Source organism: Lemur catta, chromosome 20, assembly GCF_020740605.2.
Source record: "Lemur catta isolate mLemCat1 chromosome 20, mLemCat1.pri, whole genome shotgun sequence".
NCBI lineage: Eukaryota > Metazoa > Chordata > Mammalia > Primates > Lemuridae > Lemur > Lemur catta.
Window position 1 is genome coordinate 34,536,714 of NC_059147.1, and position 18,198 is coordinate 34,554,911.

The 18,198-nt window shown below is 63.0% G+C and overlaps 2 protein-coding genes across 2 annotated transcripts; one reads left to right on the plus strand and one right to left on the minus strand.

Annotated features, from left to right (window-relative positions):
- Positions 1-1,248: 1,248 nt before the first annotated feature.
- Positions 1,249-7,365, plus strand: DPEP1 (dipeptidase 1). Its single transcript, XM_045533851.1, has 10 exons — positions 1,249-1,553; positions 4,658-4,790; positions 4,972-5,104; positions 5,226-5,376; positions 5,504-5,573; positions 5,820-5,996; positions 6,085-6,169; positions 6,249-6,324; positions 6,841-6,976; positions 7,046-7,365. Exons 1-10 carry the CDS (start codon positions 1,450-1,452, stop codon positions 7,211-7,213), a joined length of 1,233 nt encoding a protein of 410 aa, XP_045389807.1. The 5' UTR covers positions 1,249-1,449; the 3' UTR covers positions 7,214-7,365.
- A 2,272-nt stretch (positions 7,366-9,637) lies between these two features.
- Positions 9,638-18,189, minus strand: CHMP1A (charged multivesicular body protein 1A). Its single transcript, XM_045533852.1, has 7 exons — positions 18,043-18,189; positions 15,919-15,938; positions 14,606-14,683; positions 13,404-13,550; positions 12,753-12,881; positions 12,112-12,299; positions 9,638-11,623 (listed from the first exon to the last, which is right to left on the minus strand). The coding sequence occupies exons 1-7, from the start codon at positions 18,047-18,049 to the stop codon at positions 11,602-11,604; spliced, it is 591 nt and encodes a 196-aa protein (XP_045389808.1). The 5' UTR covers positions 18,050-18,189; the 3' UTR covers positions 9,638-11,601.
- Positions 18,190-18,198: the final 9 nt, after the last annotated feature.

Sequence of the window (18,198 nt, forward strand, 5' to 3'; positions counted from 1 at the left end):
GGGACAGGAGCTGGCCTCTGTCCTTGGGGGTGGCAGGGGACTACAGGACCCTGGCCGCCCCCTGGCACGGGCCTGTCCAAGCCTTGGCACCTGTCTGTGCATAGGTCTGCTTGAGGTCCGATGGCATCGGGGCAGAGGTGTCATGAGCCCAGGCAGCGTGTGGGTGGGAGGGTCCTTCCTTACCAGCGGTCCCCGAGGACACGGTGGGTGGAGACGCCAGTCCCTCCCAGCATTCCTGGGTCTGGCCCGTCCTCAGCCCACTGCCCACAGGAGCCCTGGGTGCCTGGCCCAGCCCGGGCTTGGGAGTCACTGGCTGGGGCCTGGGCATGGGGTTCTTAGAAGCCCCGCAGGCGACTGCGTGTGCCCAGCTGTGGCTGAGAAAGGCCCCCAGTCCTAGGGAAATGCTTCCTGAGCCCGAGCCCCGCAGTCCAACCGCTTGGCCAGAGCTCTGCGGCCGGAGTGTGGGCCTGTGCGCTGGAGGGCTGCCGGCCGTGCAGCCTCTTCCCGAAAGGTGCTGTTTTATCCTCCACAGTGAGGAATGCAAAGTTATTTTTACATGCAGAGAGGTACATTATGAGAATGCAATATTGGAATGATTGTTTAAATTCTCCTTTCAGATCTCAGATAAATGCCCAGGTCCTGAGAGGGTGGTAGTAACAGCTGGGGGCAGTCTGGGCTCAGTGGGGGACACAACGTTTATCAGGCCCAGAGACACGGGAGCAGGGACGTCAGCTGTGACCCCGCCTAACCCTAACCTGTGCCCGCAGGCAGCCGCCTAAAGGCGTTTTGTTCTTTCTTTCCTACCCAGTGTTGTCTGACTAGCCTCATCGCTTATCTTCCTGCAATGTGTGATACAAAGAACAATGTACAGACAATCAATAGCCTATGGGATTTTAGCGTAGATTCTTGGTAAATGACTTAGGAAACGCCTCTTTTCTTTAAAAATCTCCTTGTAGCTGCTGCTAATGGAGCACACATTCTGGGCAACTGGAATCTACGCTAGCAGGTTGCAGTCCTCAAGCTTGACCCCAGTGAACTCTCTGCGTGTGTTAAGTTTGCCTCCGTTTTTTTCTTTAGGTGGACAAGAACCTAAAAGAACGTCAGCAAGGAGGGCTGACATTCATTAACCACTTAGCCTGTGCGAGTCCCTTCCTAAGCCAGTTGTCCTTTCATCTGGCTCTGACCCCTTCTCTGGGTCTGGGATCCCAGCCTCTTACTATGCCTCCGCCTCGCCCAGACAGCAACGCCCTTACGTCCCAGGGGCGGTGCTGGTTACTCATTGAACCTGCGGAGCTGTAAAGGGACGAGTCCCTCTGCCAAAGGCCTCTGCCCTCTCTTCTGCAGGCAGGGCAGTTCCTTACAGCCCCGAGCTCCTTCTGCGCGGGCGGCCAGGCCAGCAGGGACGTGCCAGAGCAGCCACCAAGGCAGATCCCGCAGACCTCATTCATCATGTGTCCCAGCTGGTGGCTCTGGCCCCTGGTGGCCGTCTGCGCTGCGGACGTATACAGAGAGGAAGCGGAGAGGATCATGCAGGACACGCCTGTCATTGATGGGTGAGTGGCCCCTACCCCGGGTGCCCTTGACTTGGGGCTCGGTTTCTCTGACTGTAACGTGGCTCTGGCCTCCGCTGCTCCGTGGGGCCTCTTGGGACCCCAAAGGCTGCAGCAGATGAGGGTCTGTAGGAACGGTCTGGGGCGGGCGGGCAGGGCCGAGGCCCCAGCTCCAGGGCACCCAGCTCAGAGCAAGGGCCAGGGAGGCTGAGCCCCTTGCCACCTGCCACCAGCCACAGGCCTCTCAGGACCAGCTGTGTCCCCAGAAGGCTTCAGGTGACCCTCTCCGTCGGTGTTGTTCTGGCCGGCCCCCTGCCTGCCTGACCCCACCCTGCTGGCCTGTGCTGTCTCTGGGGGGGACCCCACACTGCTTGTGTCCAGGCCCCTCCCTGTGCTGCTTGTGCCAGCCTGACCCCCCACCAGGGTCCCTGCCCTGCTCCTCTCCTGGTCTCAGTGGGGGCAGCTGCACCTCCCAAAGCTGACAGATCTCACCCTCCCCCCAAGCCCAGCCACCCCCATACTGGGCCACTGTGGAGTCTCCGGCTCCAGCCCAGGGAGGAAGTCCCAGCTCTAGGCTGTGCCTGGCCTCAAGTCCCGCGTGCCTGGCCCTCTGGTCCTCCTTGGGGAGGCTCAGCCCTGATGTCCACACACTCCTGCCGCTGCTCGGGGTCCCCTGACAGCCCTTCTGTGTAAAAGGCTTGCGTCTCCCTTCTAGGGACCGGGCACACTGGGCTGCACACCGGGTCGGGAGGGGACTGAGGGTGCAGGCTGTGCCTGGCACACAGGAAGTGCTCAATAGCTGTCACAGTCAACACTGCGTGGCAGATGCCTCTGGGCTGTGTTGGAAAAGCTCGGTAGGAAAAGTGGGAGCATGGGTGACTCACTACACAAGAAACTCAGGGAACAGCGGCAGCCCCAGAAAGGGAGGAAAGCCGTCATGGGGCCGGTGTGCACCTTCTTCCCCTCCGTCCCTCCCTGCCTGTCAGCGGCCATCTGCCTGGGCTCCACCCTGGCGTCCCAGCTGTCTGGCAGGGGAGGGTCTGGGCCCGGCAAGGGCAGGAGGAAGTCACCAGCTGTAGGAGCCAGAGGCCCAGGGAAGCTGTCCCTTCTTTCCTAGGGGACTTGGGGCAGCTGGGCACAGAGAGACGGGGTCTGAGTTCAGGTGCTGGGGGCCGTGAGGAGGCCCACATGGAGGATCAATGGCTAAGAGAGCCAGGAATGCTCAGGGAGCTGGAATTTGGGGACTGGGATTGGCCAAAGAGGTGGAAAGCTTAGGGTTGCTTGGCAGTCAAAATCAAAACCAGTAATAGTGGATCAGTTAGTATTAGCTACTCTTGCAGGCGGAAGACCCAAATAAGTAGCTCCAATGGTACAGAATTCCAGGGAGAGTGCTGGCATGGCCAGCGTTCCCATAGCCACCTCATGGTTTCAAATGGCTGCACCAGCTCCAGCCATCACCTTTGCATGCCAGCCAGCAGGAAGGAGGAAGGGACAAAGCAACGGTGAGTGACCGTGTGTGTCAAGGACAGTTTTTGGAAGATGTCACAGGACAGGACTTGATCATATGGCCACACCCAGCTGCACAGGGGCAAGGAAGTATCTTCATCCTAGACGGTCGTGTGTCCTGCCAAAAAAGTAGGGTGTCTTGTTAACGGGGAAAAGGAGAAGAATGGATAACTGAGGCGGCCAGCAGTCTCTCTCGCAGGTGCTGGCCCCAGGGCTCGCCCCTTGAGCAGGACACCCTGATCCCTCACCGCGCTGAGCACGCTGCCCGGACACACAGGACGAGGAGGGTGGAGGAGGGTGGGTCTGATTAGCTCCAGAGCTGCGGTTTTGCAGTTCGACCTGAGGCCCCACCCTCCAGCAGGGGTGGAGGGGCCTGGCGGAGGAGGGAGGAGGGAAGAGGAGCAGAGAGTGGCCCCAAATGCTGCTTCTGTCTCCTCCGGGGGTGGCCTGAGGGTCCCGAGGGACCCTGGGTCTATTTCTTAGGCAAAGGAGTAAAGTCCCATTTGGGGGCCCTGCCTGGCCTGCCCCACCTGGGCGGGGCCCTGCCGGGCTCATCCACCCGTCCCTACGGCAGATGCCAAGGGCTGGGCACGGCCAGGGCCGTCACCTCAGTCTAGTCACACAGCCCTTGGAGGACGGAAGATGACAGCCGCACCAGGGGGTCCCCAAGTGTGCCGAGAGGAGACCCTCTCGGACCCCTGTCCTAGGAGCCCGGCGACTGTCACACCAGTGTCTGAGACATGCGCCCATGTGCTGGGTGGGGGGCACCGTCCCAGGGAGGGCACAGATGATGGGACCGGGAAGGGCGGAACGTCCTCAGTTTCCCTAAAGAGCTGCGTGGCCTGACTTGCTCGGAGAGCTGAGGGCGGGTGGACTGGGGCCGTGTGAAGGTGCTGTCTGTGTCCCTTGGTATAATCCTAATGCTGCTCACAGGTGACCCTCTGTGGAAGGTATGGAGATGTCCCCAAGTTGCAGAGGAGGGAGCTGGAACTGGAGGTGGAAATGGGGTGGGGGTGGGGCCGTGGCCTTGTCCCAGCAGACACCCCCCAGGGTGGGGGGCCGCCCCGCCGTCTGTCCTCCCAGCCGGTCGCCGGATCAGGGCGAGCGCTGCCCGGGGTGCTGGGCCCTGCTTTCCCGCGAGCTCCGGCAGCCCCCAGGCCCCCTGCCCTGCCCTCCTCCTCCCCCACCAGCCCCCGGAGCCTCCCAGCTCCGTCCCCTGGCAGCATGGAGGGTCCCGCTGGACGGGGTGCAGGGCTCTTCCCTGGGGACACAGGCAGCAGAGGGGCCTGGGTACCCCCAAATCCTGCACCTGATGCCCAGCCCCCTCCCTGCAAGGGGCAGACTGAATCTCTAAACTGGAAAGTGTCAGGAGAGGAGGGTGTGGGCCCCGGCCCTGCTCTCATCGGCACCCACTGGCCAACCCCAGCGCACAGTGGGCTCCGGTGGTCACCGGTCACCGGGCTGGGTGGGGCACAGTGTGCTCAGGTGACAGCTCATACCTCAGCCCTGCGGCCTGGGCTATAGTCCTGGTCCGAGAAGCAGGAAGTGCAGAGGCTGCCTGGGGGCCCCAAGTGACCCCCCCCCACGGCCTGGCCCCCCAGGCACAACGACCTGCCGTGGCAGCTGCTGACCAAGTTCAACAACCGGCTGCAGGACGAGGCGGCCAACCTGACCACCTTGGCTGGCACGCACACCAACATCCCCAAGCTGCGGGCTGGCTTAGTGGGGGGCCAGGTGCGTCCTGCCCCACCTTGGGGTCCGTCCCGTCTGCCCCTGGGCCTGGCCGGGTTGGGGCCCTCCCTGGCGGCCACCCGGGCCATGGGGAGGCTTCCCGGGGGGACGGGAAACAGCCTCCCGCACGTGGGGGGGGCCTGGGGCCTGGCGCCGTCAGCTCCTCGTCCCTGCGGCCCCCCAGTTCTGGTCTGCGTACGTGCCCTGCGACACCCAGAACAAAGACGCCGTGAGGAGGACGCTGGAGCAGATGGACGTCGTGCACCGCATGTGCGAGATGTACCCGGAGACCTTCCTGTGTGTCACCAGCAGTGCAGGTGGGTCCTGGCCCAGCCCCGAGGCCCCCACCCTCGCTCGTCCTGAGAGCTGGCCCCGCTCGAGGGGGTGCCGGACCTCCCGGACGCTGGGTGTCCGACTCCGCCCGGGGCCCCCTCGCAGGCATCCGGCAGGCCTTCCAGGAGGGGCGGGTGGCCAGCCTGATTGGCGTGGAGGGCGGCCACTCCATCGACAGCAGCCTGGGCGTGCTGCGCGCGCTCCACCGCCTGGGCATGCGGTACCTGACGCTCACCCACAGCTGCAACACGCCCTGGTGAGCCCCCGCGCCCCGGGCAGCTCCCGCTCCCCCTGGGATCCCCGGCCAGGCTCCCCGCGGGCGGGCGTGGGTGGGCCGAGACCACCGCTCTGCCCCTTCGAGCACTTGCCTCTTGCTCCCCCAGGGCCGACAACTGGCTGGTGGACACAGGCAGCGACGAGGCCCAGAGCCAAGGCCTGTCCGAGTTTGGGCAGGTGGGTGGGAGGAGAAGGCAGAGCCGAGACAAGGTTTCTACCCACTTGCGGGCTCAGTTTCCGCATCTGTACAATGGAGTCAGTGGTGGTCACCCCAGGGTGGGCACTCAGTGGGAACTGGGGCGGCCAGCAAACTTGCAGCCACCGAAGGGTTGATTTACGACACCCGGGCCAGGTGGGGGACGGAGCCCCCCCGCCACGCGGGGACTCTGGGGTGGCTGAGAGACCCCGATCCCACCTTCCCAGCTTGTGCTGCGGGAGATGAACCGCCTGGGCGTCATGGTCGACCTGGCCCACGTGTCTGTGGCCACCATGAAGGCCGCGCTGCAGCTGTCCACCGCCCCGGTCATCTTCAGCCACTCCTCGGCCTACAGCCTGTGCGCCCACCGGCGGAACGTGCCGGACGACGTGCTGCTGCTGGTGGTGAGGCCCGCGGGCTGGAGGGGGCGGGGTCCGCTCCGCCTCCCCGGCCGGCCCCCGCCCGCAGCTCCCACCTCCTCTCCCCGAGCAGAACGAGACTGGCAGCCTGGTGATGGTGAACTTCTACAATGACTACGTCTCCTGCGGCAGGACCGCCACCCTGTCCCAAGTGGCCGGTAGGTGGCGGGTGGGCGGCCGCGGTGCCTCCGCTGGGGAGGTCTCACCTGGGACCCTCACCTGCTGCTCCCTGGGCAGACCACCTGGACTACATCAAGAAGGTGGCTGGAGCCGGAGCCGTGGGCTTTGGTGGGGACTTTGATGGGGTGACAAGGTAAGGTGGTGACACCTCTGACCTGGGGATGAACCTTGAGGCTCATGACCCCATCCACGTCCCCAGGGGCCTGGCGGGGGGAAGTGTGTCAGGACAGGCCCGGGACGCCTTGCTCTGAAGACCACTGCACCAGCCCCCTTGTGCCCCGGGGGGGCCCAGGTCTGCAGAGCCTGGTCCTCTTTCCATGTGCCCCGAGGGGGCCCAGGTCTGCAGAGCCTGGTCCTGTCTCCTCGTGCCCCGGGGGGGCCCAGATCTGCAGAGCCTGGTCCTGTCTCCGCGTGCCCCGGGGGGGCCCAGGTCTGCAGAGCCTGGTCCTGTCTCCGCGTGCCCCGGGGGGGGCCCAGGTCTGCAGAGCCTGGTCCTGTCTCCGCGTGCCGTGGGGGGGCCCAGGTCTGCAGAGCCTGGTCCTGTCTCCACGTGCCCCGGGGGGGCCCAGGTCTGCAGAGCCTGGTCCTGTCTCTGCGTGCCCCGGGGGGCCCAGGTCTGCAGAGCCTGGTCCTCTCGGCCTCCACACAGGCTGCCTACGGGGCTGGAAGACGTCTCCAAGTACCCGGACCTGATCGCAGAGCTGCTCAGGAGGAACTGGACGGAGGCAGAGGTCAGGGGCGCGCTGGCCGAAAACCTGCTGAGGGTCTTCGAGGCCGTGGAGCAGGTGAGGATGGGGCTGCCCCCGCCCCCCCCCCGCCCCCAGGCAGGCTGCCTCACCCGCGTCTGTCCCCAGGTGAGCAACAACACGCAAGCTGCCGGGGAGGAGCCCATCCCACTGGAGCAGCTGGGCACCTCCTGCAGGACGCAGTACGGCTACTCAGACGCCCCCACCCTCCACCGCCACCCGGGGGCCCTGCTGGCCTCCCTGGCTCCCCTGATCTTCAGTCTGCGTCTTCTGTGACCCACGGGGGACTGGGAACCCCGCTTCACGCACGAGGACCAGTCTCTTCCCTGAGCTGGCACCTGGGCGCCCTGGGGCAGGACACCTGGGGACAGCTCAGGCCACAGCCCCCCAGCGGACCGTCAATAAAAGCAGTGACCTTCCAACCCCGAGGGTGTGTGTCGTCAGTGCTGGCCCTCCAGGGTGGCCTGGGGACAGGTTCTGTGGAAACGGCTCCTGGCTGGACATCGGGGCAGGAGCTCGGCAGTCTGCAGAGGCCTCAGCAGGGACACGGCTTGAGGGTCTCTAGGAACACACGGTCCGGGTTCCAGTGGCTGCCCCGTGAGCATGCGTGAGCATGCGTGAGCCCACGTGCACCCTGGCCCGGCCCGCTCTGGCCGTGTGCACCTGACCAGGGACCCAGGGACCTGACTTGCAGCCCCTGTGACAAGGGGAAAACCCAGGTCTGGACTGTGACCTTGCAAGTCCAGGCACACGACTCTCTTCACCTGCGGGGACTGGCGCTCAGTCCCTTCCCACAGGGCAGCCACAGGGTGTCTTGGGACGAATGGCCCAACACGGACACAGGGCAGGGCCCCAACGCCAGCTGCCCCCCTTCTGGCCAGAGCCTCCGAGGACGCCCCGTCTAGACAGCCTCGGGTTTCACAGGGAGGACGGACGCCTCTGCCCCGGCACCCGGCACCCTGCCTGGGGCCCGGCCCTGCACGGCCCTGCACTTGTAGTTTCCCCCAGAAGCCCTTCGTGAGCACGTGTGAGGCCCCTGGGCCCGCGTCCCTCAGAGCTGGCGTCACCGGAGAAAGCAGGACGGAGGGTGACCACGGCCCTCGGTGCGAGCGGAACAGGCGCCCACTGGGCTCTGCAGGGCCCTTGGGAGCCGCGAGCGACGAGACGCCCGTAGCCGGACGGAGGTGAGTGGGGGCCCGGCCGAGCCCAGGTGGGGTTGGTACTGCCACCCTGCCCTCCCTGGGTGCCTCCCCCGGCCAGCAGCCCCTCCAGAAGGGACGGCTGCCGAGTGTTTGACAGGGTTTCCGTCCGAGTCCCCTTTTGGCTGGGGACGGAGCCTGGGGAGGCCCCTGGCGGCTGCAGAGGTTCTAGGCTGAGCTTTTCTAACGGAGTGTTTTCTCCTGACGCCCCCTGTCCCACAGCTGCCCCGGGAAGGTGCCTGGTTCTCCGCGTCCTCCCTGTGTGCTAAGGTAGGACCCTCGTCCCCCACTCCAAGACCTTTCCAGAGGTGGGAAGGGAAGGACACCCGACTGAGAGATCGGGGAATTCCGGTGAGAGGCTGCAGCCCACCCCACGGCACAGAGCTCCACTTTGCGGTGCAGGCAGATGCCCTAAGCTGAGGGCAGAGAGGGGTCTCCCCACTCCACAGCCACCCAGGGTGGGGCCCACACGGGTACAGACAGACAAACCTAACAGGTGGTGCAGTGTGGGAGAGAACAACCTAACGGATGTTTTGACAACTACACACAAACACCGTCCTCTAGTTAGCGAAGGGCATCTCACAGCAGTGCGGTTCCCAATTCTGAAAATACTTTGTGCACAGAACATAATCAAGAAGGTGAATATGCAAGAGGCAGGTTTTCAGTCAAAAAAGTTACAAATAGGCTGGGCGCGGTGGCTCACGCCTGTAATCCCAGCACTCTGGGAGGCCGAGGCGGGCGGATTGTTTGAGCTCAGGAGTTCGAGACCAGCCTGAGCAAGAGCGAGACCCCGTCTCTACTAAAAATAGAAAGAAATTATCTGGACAGCTAAAAATATACAGAAAAAGTTAGCCAGGCATGGTGGCGCATGCCTGTAGTCCCAGCTACTCGGGAGGCTGAGGCAGGAGGATCGCTTGAGCCCAGGAGTTTGAGGTTGCTGTGAGCTAGGCTGATGCCACGGCACTCACTCTAGTCCAGGCAACAGAGCGAGACTCTTTCTCAAAAAAAAAAAAAAAACAAAAAAAAAAAGTTACAAATGAAGAGGGCGATGCCAGACTGAATTTGTGGCGCCAGCGCAGGCCTGTGGTCTCTGACACACGCAGAGGGCGGCTGCAGACACTCCTGGCCGTGTGCCGGGCGGGCCCGAGACAGGACTGCAGCCACCGCGGGCGCTCCTCCCGCCGGACCCTGTCCTGCAAACGCTCCCCACTCAGAGCAGTCGGGGCCACGTGGGGGAACGGCTGGGGGACCGGGCACCCTGCGGTGCTGCCAGGAGAGGGCGCAGCCGAGCCGGAAGGACACCCCACTGATGCGACGGGAGCCACAGAGAATGACGCGGCCCCTGCACCCCACGCGACACGCACCCCCGGGTCGGACGGACAGAATAATCGAGAAGAAACTCGTCCTCGGTGCAGAGCTCCAGCCACTCACAGCAACTGTCACCAGGAAGACTCAACAGGCGCCGGCGTTCCCGAGAAAGGACAACGGCTGCAGTCTGTGAGACTCTCCACAAGACACTTTAATTGAAAAGGGAGGACGCTCCACAGCGGAGGAGCCTGACAGATGCCACCCGAGCCCCGTGGTGCAGTCGGTCACCAGCAAGGAGACACAGTGACATCACACACCCCATGCAGCTGAGGCCACTACTGTGGCCTTCTCGCCAATAACCACAACCTCAACTTTGTCACGTGAAACACCACACCAACCCAAGTTGACAAACATTCTGCAAACTAACTGGCCAGCATGTTCTCCAACTGTTCAGCTCCTGAAGACAGAAGTGGGGGCTGTCCCAGATCGGGGTGGGACCAGGACACACCGACTGGGGTGACCAGGGACCAGAGACCACCAGCAAGAAGACTGGTTAGCGAGCGGAGTCCGGCAGTTTCCAGCTGGGCAGACGAGCGTGGTCGACAGGCCATCGCTGAGCAGAGCGGGTGGGAGGCACACGGGGCTGCACGCCCGGCTGCTCTGCAAGTTTAAAGCTACTTCAAAGTAAAAAGGGTAAATTCTACAACTGCAGACTCCAGCTCCATTGGTCTGGTGGGGCCCGAGACCCTGCATTCCACACCCCACCCCACCCAGGGGGCAGCTGGGACTCCAGGCCCCCCACTCCTCAGCCTCCTAAGTCGGGGGCTCCCCAGCCCCACCCAAGGCCACCAAAGCAAAGCCCAAGAACATCTTCTGGGATAAATTATGACAGCGTTTTAGGAAAAGGGTGAACACACCCACTCTCCCTCTGTGACCCGAGCAGACGGGGCCCAGGCAGCCCCGTGGTGGCTCTGGGGGGCGCTGCACCCTTCGGGGGTCGGGGACGCGCCTCAGGGCCGTCAGCCACGAGGACACAGGGATCTTCTCTGCAACCCAGCCCACGGGCTGATTCTGAGGAAGACCAGACGAGACCAAAGAGCCTCCACCCCCACCCCCGACACCCAGGACCCGCCATGTCTCCAAGAGAAAGAGCCCAACGCAGCGGCTCAAGGTCAAGGTCTCCGAGTTCCCTGCAGCTGCGGACACAGGCTGCAGTCTGTTGGGGTGGGGCTGCAGCCGCCCCAAGCTCCCCACCTGCCGCCTGCTCCTTCTACTTTGGCAAAAAAACAAAAAAACCCCGGAAGCTTCGGGAAAATGAAGTAAACTTTAGGAAACAGAAAAAACAAAAACAGTAGCCCGTGCCCAGAGCCCCCTGGTGGCCGCCCCAGCAGGCCCACCACGGCCTCAAGGGGCAGGTCTGCCTCACTCCGGCCCCGCGAGGCCGCTGTCCCAGGCTCCTCCACCAGCCACCCTGGCTGCCAGGCTGGGAAGGCAGGAGGGCCCAGTTGGGACAGGAGAGCCACACGGCAGCACCGAGGCGGAGGGACGAGAGGCCCCAAGGACAGGCCCCTGACAGAAGGAGCCGGCACTGCCGGGAGAGCCGCCTGCAGCCCACAGGGCCCAAGGCACCTGAGGAGGTGGAGCAGGGCAAGGACGAGGGCCAGGGCAGGCACACCAGGGCCTAGAGCTGGCTGGTGGCTGTCCCCAAGTCTGGCAGGAGGCAGAGACCCCACCTGGAATGCTGGTGGAGGGTCACAGGCCACCAGCCCTCATGGGCTGCCTGTCCACTCGGTGGGACCCCCTGCACGCTGGGGGGACTCCAGGAGCTGCGTGGCCGCAGGGCAGCCCCGCCGGGTGGGGTGAGCGGCGTGTCTGCTGTCGTGGAGTCTGAAGGCCCCACAGCGCTGGGCTGGAGTCCGAGTGGCATCTGCCGGCCGGTCCCCGTCAACTCCACGGAGACTGAGGTGAGCCCAGAGTCAGAAGTTTCCCACAGTTTGTGCGAACTGGACACCAGCACACAGACCACCACCCACTCCGAAAGAAAGGAACAATTCTGGGGCCACCCGGCCCTGCCAGGTGAGAGCAGCAGACGCAGTGGGGGACAGGGACTGTCCAGCATGTGGCAGGGCAGAGGTGGCGGTGTGCACGGCAGGGCGGCTAGTTCCTCAGGGCAGCCAACCTGGAACCAGAACAGGACTCAGGTGAGGGACAGGGCCCCTCCTCTACTCGGGTGCAGGGTTCACGCTGCTCAGCCCCAGCTTTCTAAGGTTGTCCTGGCACGACGCGAGTGACGGAGCCTGGAAACAGCCTCGCGTGCTGGCCCACGCTGACGCCTTACAGCAGGACGGCGAGGGTCCCCCTTTCTGCAGTGGGCTGCGTGTGTGTGTACCCCACATCCAGCCCACCCTGCGGCCGTCTGTGAGAGCCCGGCCTGTGCCAGGCCTGGGGACACGGACGGGAGCCGCCCTTCTCACCGCCCGACGGAGCAGGATCCGAACCAAGACCCGTGCTCCCCACAACGCCAGAGCTCGAGCCGTCCTGGAGCAGCCGCCAAGCCCCCACCCCTCGTCCTTCCCATAGCACCGGGGCGTGGGGTCATGGCACAGCGCATGGGGTCACGGCACAGTGCGCGGGGTCACGGCACAGCACGCGGGGCGCTGACCCCACCTCCGAGACAGCTGGTCCTCCTGGCTGCGCACGGAGCTCTCGCCCACGGCGGACGCGCCCTCGGGCAGCTGGCTGAGCTGGTCCAGGACCTCCAGGCCGTTCTCCTCTGCGATCTGCACGATGAGGCTGTCCACCTGCTCCTGGGGCGTGGTCAGCGTGGTGGCTGAGCTCATGGAGTCTTCCATCACCTGGGAGAGAGGGGGCACGTCTGGGCACGGGGGCCCGGCCCACAGGGCCCTGAGGACGGCTTCACGGGGCCTCGACCACGTGTCTCGCTCACTCCCCCCACAGCCTCCACCTTTTCAGCCTCTTCTCTCAACGAACTTTCTCTGGCTCCTCATCCTCCACCGGGAACCTGCCTGCCACACGCCCAGCCCTTCTCCCAAGTCTACCTGCTTCAGGTGGGCACCTTTCTGCACCCCCATGTGCTCGGTACCACTTGGGGACGTCCCAAAAGGAGCAGGTGCCCTGGAGGAGGTCCTCTGCCCTCACCCCTCCCTCTTGAGGTCCTGGCAGGGACCTAGCACACAGGATGCTTGGTGACACCAGGGAGCAAACATGTCCGTGCAGAGAGCGTGCCAGTCTGCCAGCCAACCCTCCCCGTGCTGCGGCACACCCTCCCGTGTCCCCGGACCACGTACCGACGTGTGCACGTCCAGGTTCTGCACCTGCTGCTCAAACCTGTCCATCACCGCAGAGACCTTCTGCAGATCCATGGTGCTCAGGGCCTTGTCCAGGGCTTTGGTCACCTGCGCCATGTTCTTGGTCACCTGGGACAAGAGAGGTTGGGGGAGGGAGCAGGATGAGTCCCCTGAACTGTCTGATGGCAGAGCTGGGGCCCCTCACCCCAACAGTAAACGCAGGTCTGGGCTGAGCCGTCGACACAGGTCCTCAGGAAATGCTGTCAGCTGAATGGACAAGACAAGGAGCAGCACTGGGCCACTCGAGAGGGGACACAGCAGGTCTCCAGCACCGGCTTCCTCTTCTGGGCCACCCTGCTTGGAAGGAGTCCCCAGGACAGAACCGCAGGTTCAGACGTGCTTCCCCACCCCAGCCAGGAGGCCATGTGGGCTCCTCATCCTGCGTGACGCTGAAGGCCCAGGACCCCCGAGTGGTCCTTCCGGTGACGTTCGTGTGGCCCCAGGGCCGGCCTTACCCGTGTCCAACCCGGCACTTCCGCGGCCGCAGCCGCCAGCTGACCTGTCTTCCCGCAACTCTGGGAGCCACCCCAGATCCGACCCACAAACCCCCGCCTTGCCGCAGCCCACCCGGCACCCAGGCCCAGCACTGACCCCTTTCATGGTGACGGCCGTCTGCACCTTGGAGGCCACCGCGTCCACGCGGGACGCCATGCGCAGCCAGTTCACGCCTTCGTTCTTCTTGCGGATGGCGTTCTCAGCGTACACACGGGCACACTCCACATTCTTCTGCTGAAGGGCCTGAAATTCAGGGGGAAATGAGGGCCGGGAGAACTCGGTGGCCTGTGTGTCCCCTGCCAGGAACCTGGCGCTGACCGTGTGCTGCCCTGGGGAGGGGCCTTCACAACCCTTTCCAGGGATGCTCATCGGAGGGGGCTGCGAGCTCCGGGCAGATGCAGACGCCCAGGCCCAGAGCCTGCCTGGAGCATGACGGTCCGGGACGGAGCCGGGGCAGCAGGCTGGAAGGGGGTTCTGCTCCCGCCGCCGACTGGCCCCCCCCACACCAGCACCGCCCAGGAGCACGGCACACGTCGGTGATGCTCAGTGTCCCGGGCAGGGGGGCACGATGGCAATGGAAAGTGCACAAGGCGCTAGATGCAGACTACAGAGCCACTCTCTGGTCCCACTCTGCCATGGGGAGCCTGAGCTGGGGGAGGAGTCACCAAATCCAGTGCCCCACCCAGCACCCATTTCTCCTGTTGGGCGGAGTGTCAAGAACTGCACAAGACCTGGCTGACAGGCTCCACCAAGGGGTCAGACCCGCCCTCTCCTCCTGCCCTGCCCACCCGTAGGCAGCGGCCCCTTCCTGGGAAGCCCCCGAGAGACCTTCCAGCCCGTGGATGGGCCACCCCGCCCCTGCCCGGGTTCTGACGCCCAAGGCACTAGCCCACAGAGAAGAGGGGGCTAAAACCAGGACCGTGGCGGGCAGCTGGTGGTAACAAGTTCGGAACATCAGGAACGAATAAGGAACGGACAGCTAAAGAACAACGGCAACCTCTGGTCTGCTCTGGACCCCTGGTGAGCTGGGGGTGGGGTGGGGCGGGGGCCGCAGCCACCCGGGCTCCACCCCACCTGGCACCTCCATCCCCTCCCCCCAGCTTGCTGTTCTCACGTGAGAAACGAATGTTTTAAAGCTAGAAGTCATGGTGAGAACTAAATCATGATGTAGAAAGCGCTTTCTTTTGGATGTACAGACACAAAGACTTAAAAACACACAGAAAACGAAAATAAGGGTAGACGAGAACAGAATATAGACCCAGAGAAGCCAAGAGCGCGAAGACACCCACAGCCCTCACCTTCTTCACTTTGGCCTGCTCGGCCTTGGAGTCCTTCTCTGCCTTCTTGGCCAGTTTCTCCAGCTGCTTTGCTGTGAACTGAGCAGACGCGGGACACCGGAGTCAGCCATGCGGAGCCCACCCGCCCGGCCCCGCTCCCCGGAGCCCAGCCTCGGCCCACGCCGGCTCCTGCACGCTCGCCAACCAGCCTGCGGGGCGCGTGCTCACGGCCACCCGGCTGCGAGAGGCGGAACCAGCTCAGGGAAGGGGGCAGGCACCCTCTCAGGCTCTGGGAAAAGGGGGCTGCTCTAAAATGTCGTCTCCTCCTCGAACATCCCAATCCAACCCCTCCTCCAGAGCGGCAGGGTAAAAAGGTAACTCACACTGACCTCCACTCCTGCTGTGGACGGAAAAAAGGCTCAAGAAAACCTGTTCCAGGTTACCCCCAAGGAGTAACACAGAATTCAAGACTAAAGGACGCCTGAAGGTGTCATCCTCACAGCAAACTGAGTGCGCAACAGGCTGCTGGGCAGCACATGCGGCTCTGGGCACCTCGCTGCTCTCCCAACACCAGAAAGAAAGGCTGTTGATGTCCCCACAGGGCCGCTGGCAGCCCCGGCCTAGAACCGGAGACAAGGGCCCCAGCTGCCACCTCCCGTGACGCCCTGAGCCAGCGTCAGCCCCGGGTCCCGTCCACAGATGCTGCCCCCTTGCAGGCACCTGCCCATCAGTCCCTCCTGTCCCCAGAAACATCTTACAGAGCCACACTGTGACACGAGAATATCCCAGAATCACAGTCAGCAGCGTGTGCACATCACTTCTGCTCAGTATCTCGGAACTAGTGACAAGATAAAGCTCACACGGATGATCAACCACGAGAGCACTTGAGGGAATGTTCAGAAACACGCCCTGGATTACTGGAAGGCACAAACAGCACCCCAGATGAGAGGAATACTTAGCCGTCCAGAAAGCTCTTCTTCAAATGGGACCTTAAAGGATTTGAGGCCACACTTGGGTTTTAAACGCCTAGCGGAACGTCAAGCCATGCTCGTGATACCCAAGCTGTGTTTCTGAAAGATAACATGGCCAGTCTTTCACGGATGAGCCCAAGCGCTCCACTTCCACTTAGCCTGAGACGAGGAAGGAATTAATATGCCATCAAGGCAACTCAGTAATCCTCTCTTGGTCAGCAGTCTGAGCATGGTGTGGCAGTTGCTCCCCAGTTATAACCTGTCCCCTGACTTTGCTTCTGGGGCCCTGGGTGACTTATATGATCTCTCCTCATTTGCTAACTACCAGGGCAGGGTTGGGATGAACGGTCGTTTAGTACGTACCTTCAGCTGGAACAGGGTATCTGCAAAGAGAGAGGACATGGTTTGAGGATTTTAAGAGATGCGGTAAGTAACACTTCTAACAAGGAGGTGGGCTCACTGAGATCCTCCTGGATACTAGGAACAGAACACAGACGGGGGTCGTGTCTGCCTGGCGCCTTCAGGGAGGCCCCCGACAGCAGACAGACCAGTGTGCCAGCTCTGGTCCCTGCCAGCCACGGGCTCCAGCACACGCAGAGCCTCCCGAAACTTGCTTCCTCACTGGGGACACGAGGATGGCACCGGCCAAGCTCAAAGGGTTAGTGCGAGAACAGATGAAGTGATGGATATAGCACTTGGCTGTGGTGACAACTCAAGAGATATTTTTGGCTCACTCTGTTGCCCGGCTAGAGTGCCGTAGCGTCAGCCTAGCTCACAGCAACCTCAAACTCCTGGGCTCCAGCCATCCTCCTGCCTCAGCCTCCCAAGCACCTGGCACTACAGGTGTGTGCCAGCATGCCTGGATAATTTTTCTATTTTTAGTAGAGACAGGGTCTCACTCTGGCTGAGGCCGGTCTTGAACTCCTCACTTCAAGGAATCTTCCCGCCTCAGCCTCCCAGAGTGCAGGATTACAGGTGTGAGCCACCGCGCCTGGCCTGCAGTCTCTTTTTTATATACTCTTTCCACTGAAAGGTAAATGGATACAAACAGCAAGGTGGTAACTCTTCTGCCATCGAACAGCAGATTCCACAAAAGCAGCCATTTCTGAGCTGTCAAATCAGGCTCAGGGACCTTCCCTGCTCACACTGAGCGACTGAGAAAACTGAAGTGCATTTGTGAGTAAATCTCCTGACATTCACACTTGCTACCTGTTCACCAAAACTCCGGAGCCAGGTACATTTGGGCTGATGTCAGTTTATTCAGTTTCTAAATTTGGAGAGTGACGGTGACACCTGAATCCTAAAAGGGGTTACCACCCTAGCCCAAAATGCGGAAATGAAACCTGTAACTCGAATGAGGGTCCCGAGAGTTCACAAATGCAAACCGAGGTTCCTAGCTGGGACCTCCCCGGTTTCAAATGTGCTCCGTGAACCTGTCCATCTGCCACGTATTAGCAGCAGGTGCTGGCCAAGGCCAAAGTCATCCGTGACTTTGGAAAACGGCTAACCAGACCCAGCGTTTAGGCAAAACAGTGCTGGCCTGGTGAGGCCCAGCCCACCCGACTTGCTGTGTGATGTTGACCAAATCACCCTCCCTCCCAGCCTCACCTCTCCCATCTAGGCGTGTGTAGTAGAATGAGACTCTGGAGAATAGAAAGCTCGTTCAGGTAAAACCTAACCCTGGACAAAACTGACATGGGCCTAAGAAAAGTTCCCTCAAAAGGGCTGAGTGAGCCTTGGAGCCAAAGCCAACTTTTTTGGGTGGGGAAGGAGTTGGGTTCTATTTTTCATCTTCTCTCTGAAGCGTCTGCAGAAAAACCTCTGCACATTTCCTCCACGACAATGACGCGGCTGTACCATAGCTTTTTACACTTCAAACGTATTTTTACGAGCCCATAAACATTTCCGCAAACACAGGCACCTTCGCGTACCAGACTGTTCCTGCGCTCTGGTGTCGCTGAGCACGGAGCGGGAGGGCAGGGCTCGGGCGTCACCCGTCGGGGCCGGTCCTGCCCGGCTCCCCCCAGCCCGTGTCCCCGCCCCGCAGAACCGGGCTAGAGTTCGCATCCCCCGGAGCTGAGCGAGGGAGGCCGCTCCCAACCTGCCTGCGGCTCAGAGAGCACTTTTCCTCCGAGCTCCTGCTATTTCCCCTGGTGCCGTTCTGGGCTGCAAGTGTCACCTCTCCCGGTGCCCTCTGACCCGACACTCCGGGGCCCCAAGGCAGCAGCGGCATCGCTGTCCGTCCCGGCACTGGAGCTCGCGGGGAAAGGCGACGAGACCCCGAGCAGGGCCGGGGGCCGGGGGAGACCTGGGCTCGAGGCCCGCGTTCAGAGGTCCCGGGTCGGGGGTCGAGGCCCCGGGGAAGGGGTCCCGGCCCCGAGGGCAGGATCGGGGGTCGAAGCCCGGGAGCTCGGCCGGGTGGGCGGAGCCCGCGCCGGCGGGAACGGCGGCCCCGCGCGATCCCGGAGGGCGGCGGCGGCCTCTTACCGTCCATGGCCAGGCCGGCGGCGGCGCCCCTCGAGGAGGCAGAGGGGACGCGAAATCGGCCGACGACAGGTCCGAGCGGCGACCGAAGCGACCAGCTCCGTCCGACGGGGCCTTCCGGGGTCGCCGCCCGCTTCCGGTCGCGCGGCCGCTCTCGCG